Here is a 21,313-nt window from a genome sequence, read left to right as displayed (position 1 = left end):
ACATGATTATGCACACATGCAGTTTTACCTGGAATCTCGAAATTTGCATTCTCTCGTGTTATGGCATACGCTCGATCGAATTCTCTCTCTTCAATCCCTCCCCCCATCCCCCATTCCAAACCTACCCCTCTCATTTTATTCTTTTAGATTCTCATCCTTTTGTTAAACCGATAAACTTTATACTCGTTCCACCGGTTTTCCACTCACGATTTCATATCATGTTTGGAGTGTTGTATTGATCCACGGTAATATAAAGTATAGACAAAAAGAAGCTTATTTTTTGAAGAAACTTCTTAAGATCTTATTTGAATATTAGTAATAGAATTAATGGTTAATGAAGAAAGAGCAACCTAATAAAATAATTTTACTTTGAAATTAGCTCAAACAAAACAATTGTTTTTATTTGGATATATTGATTTTTATATAATTTTATTCATATCGTTTAGATAGAATATAATATCTGAGTCGGATTTATGTATAAGAATATAAAAATCGATTGACATCGTTCGGCACGTCTATAAGCCATACTTAGAGGTTCAATAAAGTATAAAACCTCGTTGGTTTTTTTCATGTTAACCAATCTCTCGTTCACCTTCCCAAAAATATTCTTGGCCAGAGGTATAACAGTCCGAGCCACGCATCAACGGACACGTCGTCGTCCGTTTGTTCATAGAAAGGAACCCCACGGTGTGCGATCAAGAAACGTTGGCAAAAAAATCTACCAGATAAGAGAGGGCCCAGCCTCCTCCCGAAGACGAGAACCGAGCCGAGCCGTTCCCGCGACTATCGCGTTTGGACATCAGAAAAAAAAAAAAAGAAAACGCCACTTTCGATTCGGCGAATGGAATAGATTTGCATACAATGACCAAGGAGAGATAGGGTGGACCGGAACTTTGGTCTCTCTCTTTTTCAATGAGAAAGAAAGAGAAAAAAAAAAATCGCGACAGACAGTCGCACGCCGGCTTCCTTCTCGGACTTCTTTCGTCGACCGAATCTCCTAACAAAATGACAAAGCTTCGTTTCTTAACCCCTCGTTCATTCCAACTCAGCATTTCCACCTTGCCAGTCGTTTCTATACTTTCAATGACAAAGACGAATTACCTTAGTAAGATCTATCTATCCGTGGGTTTATCTTTATAGGATAGATACTTATACAGAACCTGTTACGATTAATGTAGAAATGTAACGCGTGAATTTTTAATATCTATACGATTATATATATTTGATATTTAAAAAATAATTATATGATATTTTATATAAAAGATTCATCTATCATTTATTTAATGATTTATCTAAATGGATACTAAAGATATCAACAAATTTCATATAAAATTCGCTTACTTCTTCTTCTTCTTCTTAGAGCTTAGAATTCTGATCAAATAAAATAGCCTGTACAAAATTCGTAGAACCCTTATACATCAAACATAAACTTTCGAAAAGTCGAATAGTCGGGCTCATTCCGACGCTTTGTCTTCGACAACTCACGCAACAAGTTTCCCACCGTCGTCGTCGTCGTAGTCGGGTATAACGTATCGCGTCTTGTGACTCCAACCCTCTCAATTTCAACCCTCCCATCGTCTCACCTCAATTTCCTTCCCACGAAGTAGTTTCTCTCTCTCTCTCTCTCTCTCTCTCTCTCTCTCTCTTCCTGGATCGAAACGATCCACCATTTCTCCCTTTCACGAGAGACCCGGAGACAAAACCTTCCGTTTTTCATAGTACCTTTAAAGCCTAATGTAACACCATTCGTTACCACACTCTCTGGACCATTCTCTTGGTCCTTGAGAATAGCTTACTGATTGGTCCGTTTTACTCTTACTTCTCTCCTTATCACTTTACGTTTGTACACTGAAGTATATTTATGCACGTATACTTGTCCATAAATGATAGTTTTTTTAAAATGTAAACGATGCTATTATAATGAGAAAAAAAAAGAAGAAGAACAATGTTGACAAACCCTTCCCCACCCTTTATACTAACCAGAACTAACAACGATTCTAGTGGTCATGGTCTGGCAAAGGTCGCGTTTACTATAGATAAGAGGGTTGTTTTATGCGTCACGCTTCCTATCGTCTAATGCAGACTCCAGAATATACTTTTATATATATATACAATGCACGTGTATAGGTAGGTTTTTTTCTTATTTTTTAATCGATCCTTTCCATATATATTCTATCATCGAGAGACCTAAACTCCATGTACTTATTTCACCTTGTTTTCCCTTTACTTCCATTTCTTCTTATCGTCTTTTAAAGAGATGGAAACATTCGGATCGTATAGAGAACTGCCAAGAATCCAAGTCGTTTATCTTAATAAAATGTGAAAAACTACTATAGAATTTCGAGATCGAACATCGTCTCGTTAAATTGAAAGGCAAAAACATTCACTGTAATCGAAAACTAGGAAATAGAATATATATTATATATTATATATATTTTTTGATAGTTTAATAATAAATACATTATTTAATATTATAACGAATCAATGAAATAGAATAAAAAATCATTTAAGTGCTATGTAATTCATGTTTCCAACATCGTATAACATTTAAATATTTTCTATATGAACCAAGTATCGTTTTATAAATCAATCTTATTAACGATACAAAGAATTTTTCGTCTTTCGCGAAACAATCGTAGAACACAACTCATAGGAACGTAGTCATAATTCTTAAGGAAAACGCGAATAGTGCAGGTAACAGGAGAAAACAGAGAGGAGGGGCGGGATGGAAGGGGGGGGGGTTGCATTCTCGGTAGGATTCTCGGTTTTATAGCGAATCGATAGCAGCAGCCTTGTAGTTTTGTTAACGGCCGCATTAAGCTATCACGCGAGAGTGCCATTACCAAGTCGATCGTAAGTAAAGCCGAAGTAACGAGCCTGCGTTGAACAACATTCACCGTCGGTAAAGTCCATGGTATTACTACTCTCTCTCTCTATCTCTTTCTCTTTCTTTCTCTCTCTCTCTATTCTCTTGCAAAAGCTTCAAATTTTCATGAAAAGTAACTCAAAAATACACACCAAAATATTCGCTTGTTCGTTATACTTGAAGAATAATTATTATAAGATTATCATTTAATTCACGAGTCAGGTTTTCAACCCCTCCCCCTCCCCCTCCCTCTCCACCGTTTTCATTCGTCATTGTGATCAAATCTTCTAATTTTCGACACGCCCCTTGTGTGAATTTAATATTATTAATATAATACCTTTATTAAGTTGTATGACACCGTGTATCAATTAGGGACAGTTCGATCCATCAATATGCGAATAAGTCAACACAATTTGCTTCAATCTTTTCAGACAGTCTAGACTTCTTCTCTAAGTAATAAATTATTAACAGAAACTCGATTAAATTAAACCGCTCTGAAATGTAACCTTTCATCTGTCAATTATTCTCTTTGAATATTAATGTCCCTTTTTGATTTAACTTCACGTACTAATACGAATAAGCGTCGATCCTTTATAACTCTTTAGCATACGTAAATATTTTATTTCAACGTATGTTACAAATTGAGATCATTCCTCGAATTCACATTTATATATATACATACATATACATACATACATACATATATATAAAATATATATATCAACCTATCTGCAAAATTTGATTGAAACATGTCGAAACTGTCAAGATTAATATTTTCATCCAACAGGCTAGATTTCCAAAGAGACGTGAGGATTTTGGCGGCACTCGAGGATCGCAATATCGCTAGGGTTTTGGGTGCTTGCTGCCGTGAGGAACCCTACTGCGTTGTGATGGAATATTTGGAACACGGGGACCTCTGTCAATTCCTAAAGACGCATATCACTGCAGAGGATGCCCATTCCATGCCAATCGGTGTTAAGACGCTTAGGTAATTACAAAAAATCGCTTGAACATTGTATCGGAATTACTACAAATTCCATAAACAATCTCATCTACAATCAAGTTTCCATTAATTCGATCTCACAGCATTATGTACTTTACTATCCTTTCAGTTTCAACTGTCTCATCTATATGGCAGCGCAAATCGCATCGGGCATGCGGTATCTCGAGAACCTCAACTTCGTGCATCGGGATTTGGCTACTAGGTGAGTACAACGAAACTTTCTGCGAATGAATCCCTCGGTAGGCAACTTCCCCTACTCCTTCACCTCCTTCTTAACCCCCACAGCCCCTCCTCCACATCTCCCCTATCTCTTCCTCTCTTTCTCTTTCTCTCTCGTGGGGATAACAGAGGATTATGTAGACCGAACTGTCGCGTTTTATCCCGAAAACTCGTCTTCAACAGCGAACGAAGGCTTTTCCTTCTCCGCAGGGCTTTCCTAACCAAGCAACGAGACGAAAGGTCTGTCTACCGGCATTGATTTCTCTTCTTCCTTTTCCTCCTCCTCCAACTCATCCTCTTCTTCTTCTTCTTCTTCTTCTTCTTCTTCTTCTTCTTCTTCTTCTTCTTCTTCTTCTTCTTCTTCTTCTTCTTCCACTTACACGTGGAAAGCCCGTGTCGGTCACATCACTTCATGTCACCGAGAAAATTAAATTATATCGTTTTCGAAGAGCGTGCATTTTCATAAATTCCTAAACAAACGGTGAGCTACTGCCACCTGGGAAATCAACGATTCGTTGGCCCTGATTCGATGTCAACGAATCGGGAATACGCTGTGATTATACTCCTGATTATATTAATTATGCACCGTGATGGGAGCGTGCTAACTCATCCGACAGAATAAATTGTGTTTTAATCAAGGAGCCCCTAGTTACTGGATTTTCTACATTAGGACAACATTCGTTTAGAGTATCTACGTAATACAGGATAAACATTAATCATAACCTCGTTTCGAAATTCACGTTATTAAAAAGTAAATTTGCTTTTTACGAACGTTTTTCCCCCATTTTACATTTTTATGATTCGAAAATGTATGTAAGTATATTATGCGTCATAGTTAAAAATCCTCTCATAATATTGTATTACTTTTGATGAACTCGACGGTATACGGTATGGTATATGCTTTTACCGGATAATCTTCTAATAAATAATAATTTTGAAATTACCGAACGGATAAAAGCATGAAACGCGTATGTATATATGTATGTATGTATGTATGCAGGCACGTAAATTATATTTTCATGTCGCGTGAGCAATTGGAAACTCGGTGACGATTAAGATGAAACAATGCGGTTACTTTGGTTAATTTTCCTATACGTTGTGAAATTCTGCTTAAGAGAAGTTGTAACTCATTACGTTAACGGCATCGTTACTTGACACATGGAGGTGTGAGATTTCAGGGTTGTTCCCGTATTGCTAGTAAATGGAAATACGTGTCTACGCGTTTTGAAAGTTTACCCTCCATGGTAACGCAAAATTAGTTTCCTTTTATAGGACTCTCCCGATTGAACGATTTTATGTTTAAAAGTAGAAACGTTACGTTAACGTTAACAAAATATTCATTTACACGTAAACGGTGAATAAGTTTTAATGAATAACCATTGGAACATTCTACTTTTCTATTTTCTTTCATATTTTATATATATACACATACATACATACATAAATACGTATATATGTACATAAGAGATAATAATATTAAGAAAAATCATCTTACGTGAATCAAATCACAAATCAGGATAAACACACACAGAATTCATTTGCATGAATAACGAAAACTTTATCAACATCATCATTGTTCCAATTCTCTCTGTTATTATTACTTGCTGTTGAATTATTACAAAGCTATCGATATCGATAAGTTTATACGTAGTTAGAAGGGAATCATGAACAATAGCTTTGGAAGAGCGGAGAATATCGGTAGTGAAAGATACCAGTTAGTTAAGCTTGCCAGATAATAGGGTCGGATAACAGAGAGTTTCCTGTATTTACGTTATAAACGCAAGGAACATGTATTTTCTTTTGAAAGGTAATTAGATATCTTTAATAATCGCATTGTTGTTACTTTTATTGAAAAATAGTTAAAATGCGTCTCATTATTTTATTCATTATCAAAGAAGAAAGAAAATTATTAAAAAAAAAAAAGAAATAATATCCCTGGATAATTAATGCACAGTCAAATCTTTGATTACATATATACATATACAAATTTGCATTTATATACTATCGAACCCGTAAAGCATTGCTTTGAAAAATAATATTTCGTATAGAGAAGATATACAGTAGGTCAACGCGAGTGTATGTATATCTTCCTCTATTCGGTATAATGAATCAAGATAAAAAAAAAAGAAAAAGAAAAAAAGGAAAGAGGAGTGAAACTAAAGTGAGATATCTCGAGAGATGAATAGCTTCCGTAATAATCCAGGAGTATTCGCGTAGATCGTTGGCATTCGTTCATGTACGATCGCGGATGATCAGCCAAGGTAGAAGACCCTCACGTACCTATCTCGTACGTTCCTGTTATTGAAATGCGGTGGCCTATCTCGACGAATCGATAGAACGTTTAGATGCATACACGCGGCTACGCATCAATAAAGGTCTCTACGTATACGCTAGAAATGCATGAATGTGTTCAAGTAGTGGTAATGCATACACACATGCAGCAGAAGCGCGTGATGCTCTCTCACAACGGCCTGGAACCTAGTTTCCTGCGAAGCAGTGTCTCTCAAACGACCCCCTCGTAAATCTTAATGGAATACCACGAGACGCTTCCTGGGGCCGCTTTCACGATGATATTACGGCTTTGTGAACACTCCCGAGGAGGAAGAGGAGGATGTTTCTGCATCTTTCCTTCCACCCTTCCTTCGGTATCCTACAAACCTCTTTCTCTTCTATATCTCGTTTAATGTGACATCTAAATTACTTCAGTTTATAAGATCAAACTATAAATGTTCTGTCGATGCATAAATCTAACTTTGTTATTTATATTATTTTTATATGAAAAATAAATAGAAATATATTATCTCGGTATCAATTGTCTGTGTAAAATATTTCAAATGTAAAATGTACGATGTATTTGAGAGTATTTGATTTCAATAAATCAGTGATACGTGGAATTATGTTGATACCATGTATTCCTGATATACCCATTCCAGAAGACCGAATAAATGTTTGCTTCTCGCTTCTCCGTGTACTACAAGTAGTCAACAGTCAGGTATCTATCTAATACAACTATCACATAACATAGCAAAGTACGAGTACCTCTCTGCTGAACTTCGGAAGAGCATCTCTCACAGTTCTCATGAACCACTTGTTCATTATGTAATCATACGAGCATTTGTAGATAAATAACAGTCCTGTACTGACAAAACAGCTGTTATATGTGTACGTATACGCGTATAAATAATTACTAAGAGAAATTTATTACTCGACACGATGAACATTAATCAACGAAATATACGAAAAGGGGCCACTTAATAAGACTTGTGTATTATGTATTTTGGATTAATCTTATCATTCCTACTTTCGCGAAAGTACCTACTACGATCGTTGACAAACACGAGCTACGAGTCGTGGACAACTATCAGAAGCGAACCAGCCAATCGCAATGATCGATAAAGCGCAGCTAATTACCCGGACGTTCTGCCTCTAAATTGGTGCTTTGTTCTACCGAAATTAATCGATTCCCTCCATTCAATAACCGTTGGATGCTCGGCTATCGTTCGCTCGGTCATTTGTCCAGCACGAGTACGTTGCTTGTGTTCGTCTCTTAACTATCTCTAAATAGATTTCAATGGAGCTTGAAATTGATTTTGTATATACCTATATATATATATACAAATATAAGATCAGATGAAAATTCTTTTACTAAAACTTTTATTTCCATCATAAGTTTGGAAATATAATAGTGATTGTTTAATTTGCATCTAATCACATTATTTAGAGATTATAATAGTCTAATTAATATACTTTTGTTAATAGGAATTGCTTGGTTGGAAAGGCTTATCATATCAAGATCTCAGATTTCGGTACAGACAACGAATTATATGCCTGTGACTATTATAAGGTGGATGGAACTGTACCCTTGCCTGTTCGTTGGATGGCTTGGGAATCTATATTTTTAGTAAGTAATGAATGATAGTTGGAGAATGATATTTTCTTCTTTTTTCTTTTTTTTGTTTTTTTGATAACGATCACTCTAATTGGAATTTATTTGTTAAAAGGGCAAGTATACGACAAAGAGCGATGTCTGGGCATTCGCTGTGACTCTTTGGGAGATCTTAAATTTAGGAAGGCGAGTACCTTACGAACATTTATCGAACGAGGAAGTGGTCGAATGTCTAAGAAGATTTCATCGTGCTAACGAAGAAGACGGCTCGGCATCGGAAAGCTGTTGTACTGATGTAACAAACGATCATTTCGATTATCTTCCAAGACCTACAGCTTCTTCGAAAGATATTTACGATCTGATGTTAGAATGTTGGCGTCGGGAGGAAAACGAACGTCCAACCTTCCGCGAGATTTCCTTGTTCTTACAACGGAAAAATCTCGGATACGCGCCAACGTCTTGATATTGAACCATCAATACCAACGAGGTTTATGATTTATTTTCTGAACATTTACGATTCTCCGATGTTACGAGAATCGAACGATGATTATTCGATTATTTCATCGAATTTTCTTCTATTACTTGTTGTTCATCGGTTCATTCATCGGAACAGATTTATCCGGTGAACCTTTGACAACGTAAATCCTTTGGGAATCTTCTTAATCAATGATAATATCTTGAAATCAATCGCTAACGTATTACACACTGATGAATTAAATAAATATCTTCCAATTAATTAGGAATTTAACTTTGGTATGGTCAAGTAAATGGGGAAAGATATTTTTGACGATTACGTATCTAAGGAAAATAATATGTCTCATCGAATTGGTAAATAATTTTCTTTTTTTTTTTTTTTTTTTTTTTTGACGAGAGAATTGTTAAGAGCTTAAAAATCGCGAACATTTCTCTTAGTCAGAATGAAATTCTAGAAATTCCCGCTTTTGATTGGAATCGCCAAATTTTTTCGTTCATTTGCATTCTATTTTCGAAAAAGAAAAAAAAAGAAAAAGAGCCGAGGATACGTTACATTTGAATATTTCTAAGAGACAAGAATATGACGTTGGACTGTGACTTCGACAATCCAATGAGTGCGCCGTGGTTCTTATTAAACTGTTTAATAAAAAAAAAAGGCTACTGCGTTTATACGACTGAACGATAGAACGGCGATATACGCCTCTGATGTAATAAACTTAAGATTAAATGAAAAAGAAAACAAAACGAAAAAAAAAAATTAAATAAATAAATAAATAAATAATTAAATAAATAAATAAAAAAATAAAAATGAAAAAGATAATGAAACTGAATAAAGGTAATGATATAAATTTCGTGAGGAAACTAATCAAGATTCTTCGTAATGTAAACATTTAAGAACAATACAATGTAAAATTAGCTATTAAATACCGCTGTGAACATTCCTGCATAGACGAGTACGTACCTATGCCATTGAATAATTATTTCATTGATATCGATTTAGATCATACGATCGATAAATTCAACACACAATTGCTCTCGTAACTTTTAATCGATTTAAAATAACGATTAAGAGCGATTGTTTGTTTGTTTGTTCGCTTGGTTGGTTGTTTGTTTGTTAGTTGGTTTGTTTCTTTCTTTCTATCTTTTTCTCTATTTAATTAATAATTACATCGACCATAATGGCAATATATTATATTATAACAATATAAACGCTGTGACTATCGTTGCTAACTAATCGAAGATCGCGAAATGATGTGTATTATGTATGTTTGTGTGTGTGCGTGTGTGTGTGTGTAATCTGTACGATGGAGATTGCATTAATAATAATATAAGTATGCGTGTAATGATCTACTTCTCTTCGATATAATATAAAATAATTAAAAAACTAAACCTCTTTTCGACAAGTCTGCATGTATATATATATATAGATATATATACATAATGATGATAAGCAAATTTTATAGAATCAAATGTATGCCAAGCGACATGAATATACTTTCTCTTTAACTATGTTTTCAAATATTAATTTAACCAAACAAAAAATAAATACGCGACTAAATTTATCGGTGATTATTGAACTTAATTTTTAATGTGTAACATTTTTTCGAATCTTATTCATTCATGTCACTTGATAGTCGAACACGAGGAATTTTAAACAATGCTAAGAATTGAAATTCGATAACGTTTTACCATTCTTGTAATGAACATCGCTATTGATAAAACTAAATGAATCATCGAACGAAAAGTAAAGATAACAAAAAATTGCATAAATTGAAATTAGCATATGTTCGACTAACGGCAATATATCGAAATAATAATATAACGACACAACAGATACGTTATTTAAAATAGAAGAAGGAAATTCTATATGCTAGGCGGGATCAATGATACTAGTATAAATATATCGTGCATAGGAATACGTTTTAATATACATAATAATAAACTATGATTATTTCTTTTGTGAATATATCGCACAATTTCTTTTGGGCAATCTTCTAAAATTATTTAAGGGAAAATCTTGTTAACCAGTTCATTGCGAATTGACGAGTATATACGTTGTAATAAAATGACAATATTTTCTGTTTAAGCAGATAAAAATGTAGTTACCATTTATTATTTAACCAATTAGCTGTGCGGTGACCTCTTTAAAAAGTGTCTACCTAAATTGTGTCATATATAATAGAATGAAACGATAACATAAAATATTAACATTTCTGCATGACGAGTATACACGTCAATTACAGCTAACTTATTAAATTGTTAACGAACGATAGAACGAACGAAGCTTTTTGGAAAATATCATTTTCGCAAATGTTACAACATATCGTGCTGTGTTCCTTCGTGCTTATTTCAACGAATGAATTAAATTTAATAAGATGTAAGGAAGCATGGGAAATCGAAAAGCAATAGATAACAAAAAAAAAAAAAAATCGGATTATATTATACAAGTGTATATATAAATATCTACGTAACGTGCATAATCACTTTGACGAAAATGAAATATGGGAACGAAAGAGTTCAACGAAACAATTCAATCAATTAAGTTCCATTGTATATGTATATGAAAGATATTAGATTACTACGAAAAATACGCTGTTGTCTTTCATAATGCTGTATCATTCTTTCTTCTTAATGCTTTATTGGTGATGCAGAAATAAAGAAATGAACAACATTGTGAAACGTGATAGTAACGCGTAATCTTAACGTATAGGCGATGTTACCGTTAAAACGTTAAAAATACTATTTATATAAATTAATCTAATGCCATTTAAGGAAGTAGATAGTCAGAAAATTAGTCATATACGTTTTTCGAATATGTTCAATTCGAGCGTGACTAAAATCGAATAATTCTCTCGTATATTTATGCGAAATTAAATGAAATTAGTGTCTATCTGTATGTATGTCTTTACCTAAAATTAATAATCAAACATGATTGAATTAATTTGTTGCAATACTGCAATATCTTTATCATCTTAAAACGAAATTCTTACTTGGTCTATTAAATTCAATTAATTTTCTATGTAAAAAATAAAACGAACGGATAGACACACGAGATTTGATTTTAATAATAAACCTAAATAAAATATGAATAATAGTTGCGCTCGAATTACATTGATATAAAAATAATGCTGCCTTTGGCTATATCGTTGCCCCTACTGCTAAAGAGTAACTCACTTGTCTACTCATGTGATAATTCAGTATATCTCTTCGTATCTACCTGTACCTAACTAGCTCGATGAGATTATCAGAAACGAAAGGATTACATTTTTCGAGCTTAGCATTATTATTTCGTAAAACAACAACAAACAAAACAAAACAAAACTTTTCGTTAGTTTTTGATTTGTATCAGAGTATCGATTACGAATTTGAATTAAAAAAAAAAAGAAGAAAAAAAAAACGTAATCCTTTCTTACCTGAATAAAAATTAAATCGAGATGACTATTCTACCTAATAATATGCGCCTTCTCCGCCAATTATATCGAATAATAATTTTTAAGTTCGTTGCGAAATAGAGCTCTGTCAAAGTCGTTAGCTAACGTGTGAGATCGCTACGTGTCTGAGGAAAAAAAAAAGGTCATTAATGAGAATAAGTGTTAACGTGTGTAATTAATTATTCATCCAAAAGAAAAACGAAAAGAAAAAAAAAGAGAAAGAAAAATCAAGGTCCCTTGTTTCGCCTCTCTTTGAAATACACATTTTTGCTCTGTGTTTGTGTAAATTATTATATTATTATTATTATTATTATTTTTCTTTTTAAAAATACGTACACTTCTCTTGTGCTAAGTCAGTTGAAATTTGTAAAAAATGAAGAAAATAAGCGACTATTGAATTTAAGATGAACCGAATTGAATTCCTTCTTTTTCAAAATGAAAAAAAAAGAAAGCGCTTCATTTAAAAAGCATCGTATTTGCCGGTCTATTGTGGAATTGAATGGAATCTTTAGAAAAAAAGATAACGGAGTAAATAATTAATTGGGAAGACTGTAAAAAAAAAAGAGCTCACCTGAGTTGTATCTTCTGTACCGGACGCGGGCAAAAGTTAAAACATTTGTTTTATTTGCCTCACAACGTTATAACTTCTTAGACGTGGAATATTATTTCCATGTCGACGAAAAAAGAATGAAATAAAGAAATGAGATGCAATAGCGGAAAGATAATATTTGAGAAAATAGAAAAAGAAAGGAATATGGTGAATAAGAAAAGGAAACACCGTGCCCGTGTCCGTTCTTACAATGCTATTTAAAAAAGGGGAGAACAAAAAAGAAGGGAAGGAAAGAAAACCTTAATCGTTATAGTCATAAAATTATTTTGTACTAAAAACTGTTTATAATTTTGTATCTAATCTCTGTAAATACTAAACGGGTCGTTTTCGACTTATTAAAGAACAAAACAAAAAACAAAGAGGAGTAAGAAGAAGAAGAACAAGAGGGTTGGAGGGGGTGGAAGAGAAGAAAAATAAACTTAGAAACAATGAAATAAGTGCGACGCGAGTGTCGGTTTAAATTAGACTGGTTTAAATGAGATCGTCGGAGGGTAATGTGATTAAAATCAAAAGTTATGGTTTTATTTCGTGGTTTTACTGTGACATGATCTTAACCATCCTATCAACCTGTGATCTTGTTTCAAGTGTATACTGGAAGAATATCGTTTTTTTTTTTTCCTTATTTTTTATAGACCATAATATATACATCCATTGAATTAATCGAGTACAGGTATGAAAAAAAAAACGATGCCACGTGGGAAAATCATAACTTCTGAAAATGGTCACACACTTATATAAATATATATATATATATATATATATATAATTATTTATAATACACGTGCACGGATATACATATGCACATGTATACGTGTGCGTGTGTATATATGTGTAATATAACTTTAATTGGTAGCAAAAAAATCGATGAGAAAATAAAAAAGAAGTGGATAAGTTAAATCGAAAGAATGTAATTAAATTTCGTATAGAACGGGACTGGTAAAAAACGTAACGATGTACAACGATTTAGAAATTACTTGTATCATAAACGAATCGACAATTAAGGGACAAATCATAAAAAACTATATATGTTATTCGGTAGCTGTGTATATATAAATATATGATACGACATTATATGTAGAATATAACTAGTCACTTCTCGCGGTCACTTTGTAGAGCACAAAATGCGATCGACGATCGCGAGAAAAGAAAAATCTATGATATAGAGGAGGAAAAACAAAAAAAAAAATAAGAAGAAGAAGTAAAAGAAATAATAATAATAATAGATGAAACACACGCTTGTTTCTAAAATTCGATTTAAAACCGATCAATAATCAATCGAACAACAACATTCACGAATTTTTCTGCTAACAACTGCGAGAGTATCACAATACATCGGTTTTTTAAAGCACACTCGACAAGAAAAACCGGTATACTATTATATTATAACGTGCAAAAGTATTGAATCGTAATAATTTGGTAATGACTTTTAATTGAAATCATGTTTAAAGAGGAAGGGGAAAATTAGTCTCGTAGATGTATGAATATCATACAAATGAATATGTTTTCATTTGACAATTACTCGTGCATGTATTTCAAATATTTGGTAAAATTATACAACCGTCGAGACTGATTATAAAAAAAAAAAAAGAAATCGTTTCAATTAATCGAAGTTAATTAAATTCGTCTGATACTTCATTGAATGTTGGATAAAAATGACTATACAAAGTGCTTGTCGTATTTAAAGTACTTACCAAAGGTATATATCAATGATACGAATTTCCTGCATGTGCAAAAATATCAAGACAAAAATGTCTCGTTTTAGAGTCATCACCAATAAAATACCAAAGTCAATACTTTTACACATCAGCATGTAATATTTTCTTAACGGGACAGAATCATTGCTAATATAATTATATTCACATGTTCGTTTATTAATCAGAACGATCTTCGAAGAATAAAATCGAGAGTCATTCTCAACTCATTACAACTCCTATTCTTGGTGTGTAATCGAGCATGAATCCTCCACTTTTACCATAATATTTATTAGCATGTTCCTTATAGAGCTCAAATGTACGATATACGCGCGAGATCTAAAGAAAATAAAAAAAAGAAGTTGAAAAAAGAAAAAAAATATTAAAAAATAAAAAAACAAATAAGGTTCGTATGAATCGAATGTGCGACGTACCGTAATATTGCAGCCGATATAAGAAAAAAAAACAAACGGTTATTTGTATGTTCGTAAGGAATATGTTAATGCGTCTCGCATTAAATAACACGACTGTACTACGATCTGTTTTGTGTCAGTGTTTTCTTGTGTAAAGCCTTTTATAATAAATTAATCGATTCCTTGAAATGCATCGAAATCTGGGCACGTACGAAGCACAACGACGGTTTCTATTTGTAATAAGACAGTGGAACGGAATAATAAACACATTTGAAATGAAATTATCGGCCAACCCTTTCTCTCTCTTTCTTTTTTTATAAAACACTTTTTCAGGAAATATTAAAATACAAATCACTATCTAGGTGGAATAAAACGTAATGAAAATTAAATTAAATGTCTATTTTTTTCTTTGTTTTTTTTTTTGTCCGAAACAAGGGAAACTTCGAGAACAGTGTTTTACAAAACCAAATACAATGCGAACAATGAATCAAATGTCATTTCTGGCAGCGCGTATTTTTCGTAAGTTAAACGTTCGCTAACGTTAACGTACCGTGATGATTCGTTACGACTTAGGAAGTCGTTTTTGAAGAGACGCCGACGAAGAAGTGTTAAAGATGAGGCGTCGGCGCACGGGTAAGCCGGCTCGGCGCCAAAATCAGCTCGCCAGTTGCTTTCCGGTCGGTGTTTTATAAATACTGCAGACAGGCAAAGAGTGCACCGAACACTGGGAGGCCCGTTGTGAAGTTAGTGGAACTTACAAGTTCACCCTGATCGTTAAAAGTTGTTTTATTTTACTTTTTTCTTTGCTTTTACCGATTGATATAAAGAAATACGTAAAATTTCTTTAAAATATATATCGTACATTTTATTTTCCCATGATTTTTCTTATTATATATAATATTATAACGTGAGAGCTTAATTTATACTCTTATAAGAAGATAAAATAACGTGAAATGTAATTGATATGTCCTGATAAATTAGCTAGGACGTTAATAGCTTTTCATTGGTTTGGTTTGGCGAACGTTGGTTACGTGACAATAAAGTTCATTTAATCATCAACGGCGGAACCATTTCTATAAGTGCAAGTACGATTATCGTTGAGTTTTCAATAAAAATATTGTAATATATAGAAATGATTAAATGTGATATTTATATAGTGCATTTAATATTTATAATAAAAGTGTATATAAGTTCATCAATTTTATATTGACAAGCATTACCCTAAATTATTAAACAGGATGAATTTAATGAAGAAGGCTATGGGTGGATCGATTCACAGGGTACGAGAATTCGAGCTGGAAAAGGTAAAATTAATTAATCATTTATTGGAAAAATTAAAAGGTACGCACATTAGTAATCATTTAGATAATTAACTATGCCATACGGATTTTCCAGCGAGTCGACTCTTTGAGATCCCGAAATAGCGAGCAAGACTTAACAATACTTACTTACATTTGTCGAAATTACGAGCAATCTCCTTGTTCCTGGCATTAAACCAGTTTCCTTTCTTAATAACATTGCTACTTGACGATTTCGGAAAGATGACGCCACGCGATAATCTCTATATATCATAATGATTTAATGTAGATATAGTTGAGACAGATTCTTGAATCGTGTCAGTTTTATGTTCATCGTGTTCACATTCAAGACATTGAACTGAGAATACGTAATTGTATTTGTAAACGACTTGCGTAACACGTGCCACGTGATCACACGTTTGGTACTAATGTTAACGTTGTATAGAATTTTTCACAATTTATTATCAATCTAAATGATAAAACATTAATTACGTTTGTTTCATAGACGACTTCATTATTAAAAGTATAATTTATTACGAATTTTATTTAACGATCGATCAAATCTTACAAAAAATAATAATATAATAGTATAATTGTTTTAGCGCTAAAACAATGCCAAATTTTTCATTAAACGATTTTCCCTTTAGTTAATCAAATAAATAAACAAAAAAAGAGAAATAATAAAGAAACCTTAAGACATTTTTACCATAGAACGAACCCTCGTTTTGTGACACAAAAACGTGATGTGTTCGTTAGGTGCCGACGTTAGCATGCGTCGAATTAAAAATAGAGACAGACGATTCGTACGAGTAGAGTCTACGAATGGTGATCCACGCGTTCAACGCACAGTGATCGTTTAGAGATCGTTTCGGTAGGGGATCTTCTCGTATCGAAGAAGATCATGCAGGCTGCACCTGCTGCTTACACATTGTCGGCCAACGATGGCCGATTTCATTTCGACTTGGATACGAGCCACGCTAACGATATTAATCATAAGTTCTTCATACCTCAGGTTAACTTAATTGACGAGTTCGATATACTACAAATCGTCGGTGAGGGATGGTTCGGGAAAATTCTTTTGACTGAGCATCGCAGTACGCAAACCGAAATGGTCTTGAAAGCACTACCAAAAGCGTACACTGGGCTATCGGATTTTTTTCGTGAATTTCATTACGGATTACATCTAGCAGCACATCGTAACATCATAACTACATACGACGTTGCTTTCGAGACTGCTGGCTTCTACGTTTTCAGCCAGGAATACGCACCACTGGGTAAGATCAATGATTTACGTTCTGTTACGTGTCTGCCATGTTTCTTTAATTATTGCATACAACTTGTCTCGCAAATTTTCTATACTATATACATTCGATCTGTATTCGTCAGTAAATCTGATGCAACTCGATCAAATAAATGTATATATATCGTTTAACTAATATTGAAAAGATTATTTTTAAATTAATTTAATCGTTTAATAAAATACTCGCGAGATTTTTTTTTATTTAGATAATGTAACAAAATGGGAAACAAATAATACAATTAATATGAATAATTTCGAATGGATAACTAATAGTGAATGATGTATATTTTCAGGTGATCTAACGTCGAACGTAACGGAGACTGGTTTGGGCGAGCTACATGCAAAACGAGTTGCAAGACAATTGGCAGCCGCTGTTCATCATATTCACAGTCGCGAGCTTGTTCATAGAGACATCAAGTTGGACAATGTACTAGTTTTTCGAAGCGATTTCTCGCGTATAAAGCTTTGTGACTTCGGCGAGACCAGACGGGTTAACACTATCGTACGAAGACACAATGAGTGGCTTCCTTATTCACCCCCCGAGGTACTACAGATCAAGACCGATGAAACCTACAAGTAATTAAGAACTATACATTTTAAATCTACGATTAGGTTGCATGATCATTTACTTTAATTCTATTTTAAAACACAAAACTATCAACACCGATTTAATTTTACTACCATCACTTATTTACCAATCAGTTATTCTCACCAACAACACTACATTATACTTGAGTCATCCTATAGATCTATTTGTGATCACTATGCATCACCAATTCTGGACAATTAAAAAGGTCAATTGTCTTAGACGATGATTTAATACAATGAATTGACAGTTTTGCTAATCAATATTGATTGACTATTAATCTAAAACAATTTTCAGAGCTCTGACATCTCATGACGTTTGGCAATTCGGCATTGTCCTATTTGTTTGCCTGACCGGATGCCTACCATGGCAGAAAGCAGCATTGGACGACCCACGATACACAAGATATCTAAACTGGCACAATGCGACGCTTAACATCGCCAAGAAACCGAAATTATTTCAGCTGATCAGCTCACGGGCACAGAGGTAAATATCTTAACTTTTAGTACGCATGACTACGTGGTATCAATCTAAATTGTTGATGCCTTATTATTTTTCTGAGTATCAAAAATATATATGGTAATTTCTATTATTTAAAAATTATTATGTTTTTAAGAAATATATATATATATATATTAGAGATAATGTTTCTTAAAGTTGTGCAAACAAATGAGTTAATGGATTCTTGTGACATTATATTTTTGAATTGGCAAACGTTCAAATTAGTTCTCTTTGAACCATAGTCTATTGAAATGTTTTTTGCGCCTTTCAAATAATCAAATAAACATAATCAAATATTAACATACTTGAATAAATTGACGCAGACTATTTAAGAGGCTGTTAGATCCTAAGGCGGAGAAAAGGCCTGTTAGCGTATTGGAAGTTAATAAATATTTGGAAGACAGATGGCTAGCTAAATTGGGTGCTGAAAAAGCCTTGAATGGTAAGAAATATGTTGAGATTATTTTAATATCTAACCACATTAATCTAGTTATATTAAACGAAGAGTATAACAAACTTGTCCTACTTATTTCAGGTGGTGCTGACGAAAGAGACGAACTCTGTCCATCCATGTACAGTTTTCACAGTTCTTTGGAAGAAAAAAACCAACTCCTGCATACGTTGACTACTTATGGTATTGAAACGACCGTTGATCGAGCTAAAAAGAAAGACCGTATCAGGGAATGGATAGAAGCTAGTGCTATCGTAGAAGAAAACGAAGAGGATGAATCAGACATTAACGAATGTATCGATGTCCAAGAGTTAGAGGATAAGGAACCAGTTTCTATGAGAGGTAGACATTTTCCAGAAATGCATCCACCAAAGAAAGAAACGTCTGAGATTAAGAGAAGAAAGAGACGAACAGAAATGGTAACAAAAAGACGTTCATCGGTTAAGCCCGTTGAAAGGAAGATACCATTCGCTCCGCAAGTTGCTGAAGAACGAGAAACCGTTGCTAGATTTGCTAGTTTCCCTAATGGCGACCCCAGCCTAGCAATGATCAAGAAAGAAGAACAAAACACTGAGCTTTTAGAATTGAATACTGGACAGGTTATCAATGGAAATAAGATGGGATTAAAAAATAATTCAATTATTGATAATACAATATCCTCATCGGCCAATATTAATGATCAAATTATCGAGGATTCTCAAAAAGACAATGGTACTACTTCCAGGGACAGTTCTGTGCCAACAACTAGTGGAAATTATGGTAGCAATGGTTCATCGATTGACGTCACTGTAGAAAGAACCTATTCAATTCCTAGAAACAGTGCTGTCAATGGGAAAGCACACGTTGAAAGTCCTCAAACTCCAACAAGGAAGCATCGTGCAAAGACGACACCTTTTTCGGAGACGTCAACGCGTACGAATGAAATAAAATTGAACGAAGCAACGAAAAGAAGTCAATCTGTCAGTGCGTTAGTAACAACTCAATCAGAGAGATCGCCCTTAGTTGATAACAAAGTTGTTAAAAGTACAATTCAAAGGGTCTCGTCTATGGTTGACAAAGCTACAAACGATTTTGTTAAAAGAGTATCAGAATCACCTACCTCTTTGACGTCGTCAGATCTTCAAAAGGATGTACAATCAATGGAACAGAAAGAAAAATTAACAATTGTACAAGCAACCAATCCATTGGCCATGCCAATTGCATCTCATTTAGTGATGCAAAGTTTAAATGCACTACAAAGTGTCAGTAATACTTCGTTACCTCCCGATGTTTTGCCCTCACGTCCACCAGAAAAAATGTCATCAATTAAATCGAAGCAAACTACTTCGAATATCAATACTTTCGTATCTGGTAAAGATGTTTACGAACACTATGGTATCGCACAAGGTGTTATCATTAAAACTGAAGCTCCCATTCATCGTGGTTCCATCGGTGGTAGCGCTAGTAGGTCAGTTTGCAATTAAATTTTTTCCAATACTTTTACTATATTTTTTCCTTGATATTTTTGTGACATTAATATCATTACCTTCAAAAAAAAAAAAGATCGAAGCATTCTAAATAAGACATAAATGAAAAGTTTATCAACCTCATCTCAGTTCGTTTTTCAAACGATTGTTTTGAGCCAATGAAAGTACGACTTCGAAATGCAGAAAGGTAATTTATATTCATACACATGAAGGATAATTTTGACATTCGTACTTCGTTTTTATTTAATCATTGTACGTTTCAGATTCTGCATACATAATAATACCTGTCGGTTGATTAAGACAGTAATATTAGCATGTTTTAAGAAAAAGGAAATTAATTTCACAGAGATTTCTTTAACAACGAGAAATGTTGTTAATCAAACGAAAGAAAGCTCTTGAAATAACGTCAATTTTATTATCAAAAAAAAAGATGAGTATATTTTAATAATAATTAGTTATAATTTTAATATGTCAGATATATCTGGTTGTACATATATAATATGATTGACAAATTTTAATTAGTCTTGTATAATGTTTTTTTAAGCATCTTTAGAAAATCTTTGTTACTAGATAAGAAAAGAATAATGGTTTATTAATCAATTATATTCCTATAGACTTTAATAATTTTAACTCTAGGCAAATGCTGTATACGAACCAGTTATTCCAAGAATAATTAGATATATATATATAATATATATTATATAATGTATACAACCATTTTAATTTAGTAAAAAGTTTGTTGCATAGAATCTTATCGTTTAGTTTTCAACAATGCGATTATATAATTTGATTTCATTTAATTATTATATGACAAATACTATATATATATCGAGATATAAAATAATCTTGATTACAAATCAACTGCAATAAATGCAAAAGTCTTATCTTTTAAAGACTATGGCGTACGAGAGAGGTATTCGAATAAATTTATAAAAAAAAGTTAGACAATTTTTTTACTCATAAAAGTTTCTTGTATTTTTCATTTCTGCCTTATGTATATTCACAAAGGACAATTACAACTGGCTTATAATATAATCTCACCTAAATCTACTCTTATGTCAATAATAATCATCCGTAGTAATAATCAGCTTAATTTAATTACTTATATTTATTACTTG

General features: G+C 33.2%; 2 protein-coding genes across 7 annotated transcripts in view; both read left to right on the top strand.

Annotated features, from left to right (window-relative positions):
* Positions 1–14,874, top strand: part of LOC106785363 (epithelial discoidin domain-containing receptor 1-like) — a 110,138-nt gene extending 95,264 nt beyond the window's left edge. For all 3 annotated transcript variants that reach the window (XM_014745966.1, XM_014745790.1, XM_014745877.1), the window contains exons 14-17: positions 3,654–3,854; positions 3,979–4,071; positions 7,848–7,989; positions 8,090–14,874. In XM_014745966.1, the coding sequence (XP_014601452.1) occupies positions 3,654–3,854; positions 3,979–4,071; positions 7,848–7,989; positions 8,090–8,437 (784 nt within the window). In that variant the 3' untranslated portion in view covers positions 8,438–14,874. The remainder of the gene's footprint in view (positions 1–3,653; positions 3,855–3,978; positions 4,072–7,847; positions 7,990–8,089) is intronic.
* Positions 14,875–15,468: 594 nt separating this feature from the next.
* On the top strand, positions 15,469–20,670 carry LOC106793534 (fatty acyl-CoA synthetase and RNA processing-associated kinase 1). Of its 4 annotated transcripts, none has more exons than XM_014760563.1 (9): positions 15,469–15,678; positions 15,831–15,897; positions 16,904–17,165; positions 17,485–17,767; positions 18,075–18,263; positions 18,602–18,720; positions 18,814–20,176; positions 20,272–20,382; positions 20,459–20,670. In XM_014760563.1, exons 2-8 carry the CDS (start codon positions 15,832–15,834, stop codon positions 20,288–20,290), a joined length of 2,301 nt encoding a protein of 766 aa, XP_014616049.1. In that variant the 5' UTR covers positions 15,469–15,678; position 15,831; the 3' UTR covers positions 20,291–20,382; positions 20,459–20,670. The 4 variants fall into 4 exon arrangements, with proteins under 4 accessions (XP_014616049.1, XP_014616058.1, XP_014616032.1 ...); XM_014760572.1 differs by having other exon boundaries at positions 15,469–15,689; XM_014760546.1 differs by lacking the exons at positions 15,469–15,678; positions 15,831–15,897 and having other exon boundaries at positions 16,706–17,165.
* Positions 20,671–21,313: the final 643 nt, after the last annotated feature.

Source organism: Polistes canadensis, unplaced genomic scaffold (genome assembly GCF_001313835.1).
Source record: "Polistes canadensis isolate GaletaPanama2010 unplaced genomic scaffold, ASM131383v1 scaffold_0, whole genome shotgun sequence".
Lineage (NCBI taxonomy): Eukaryota > Metazoa > Arthropoda > Insecta > Hymenoptera > Vespidae > Polistes > Polistes canadensis.
Note: the sequence above shows the minus strand (reverse complement) of the source record. Positions and strands in the feature narration are given on the sequence as shown.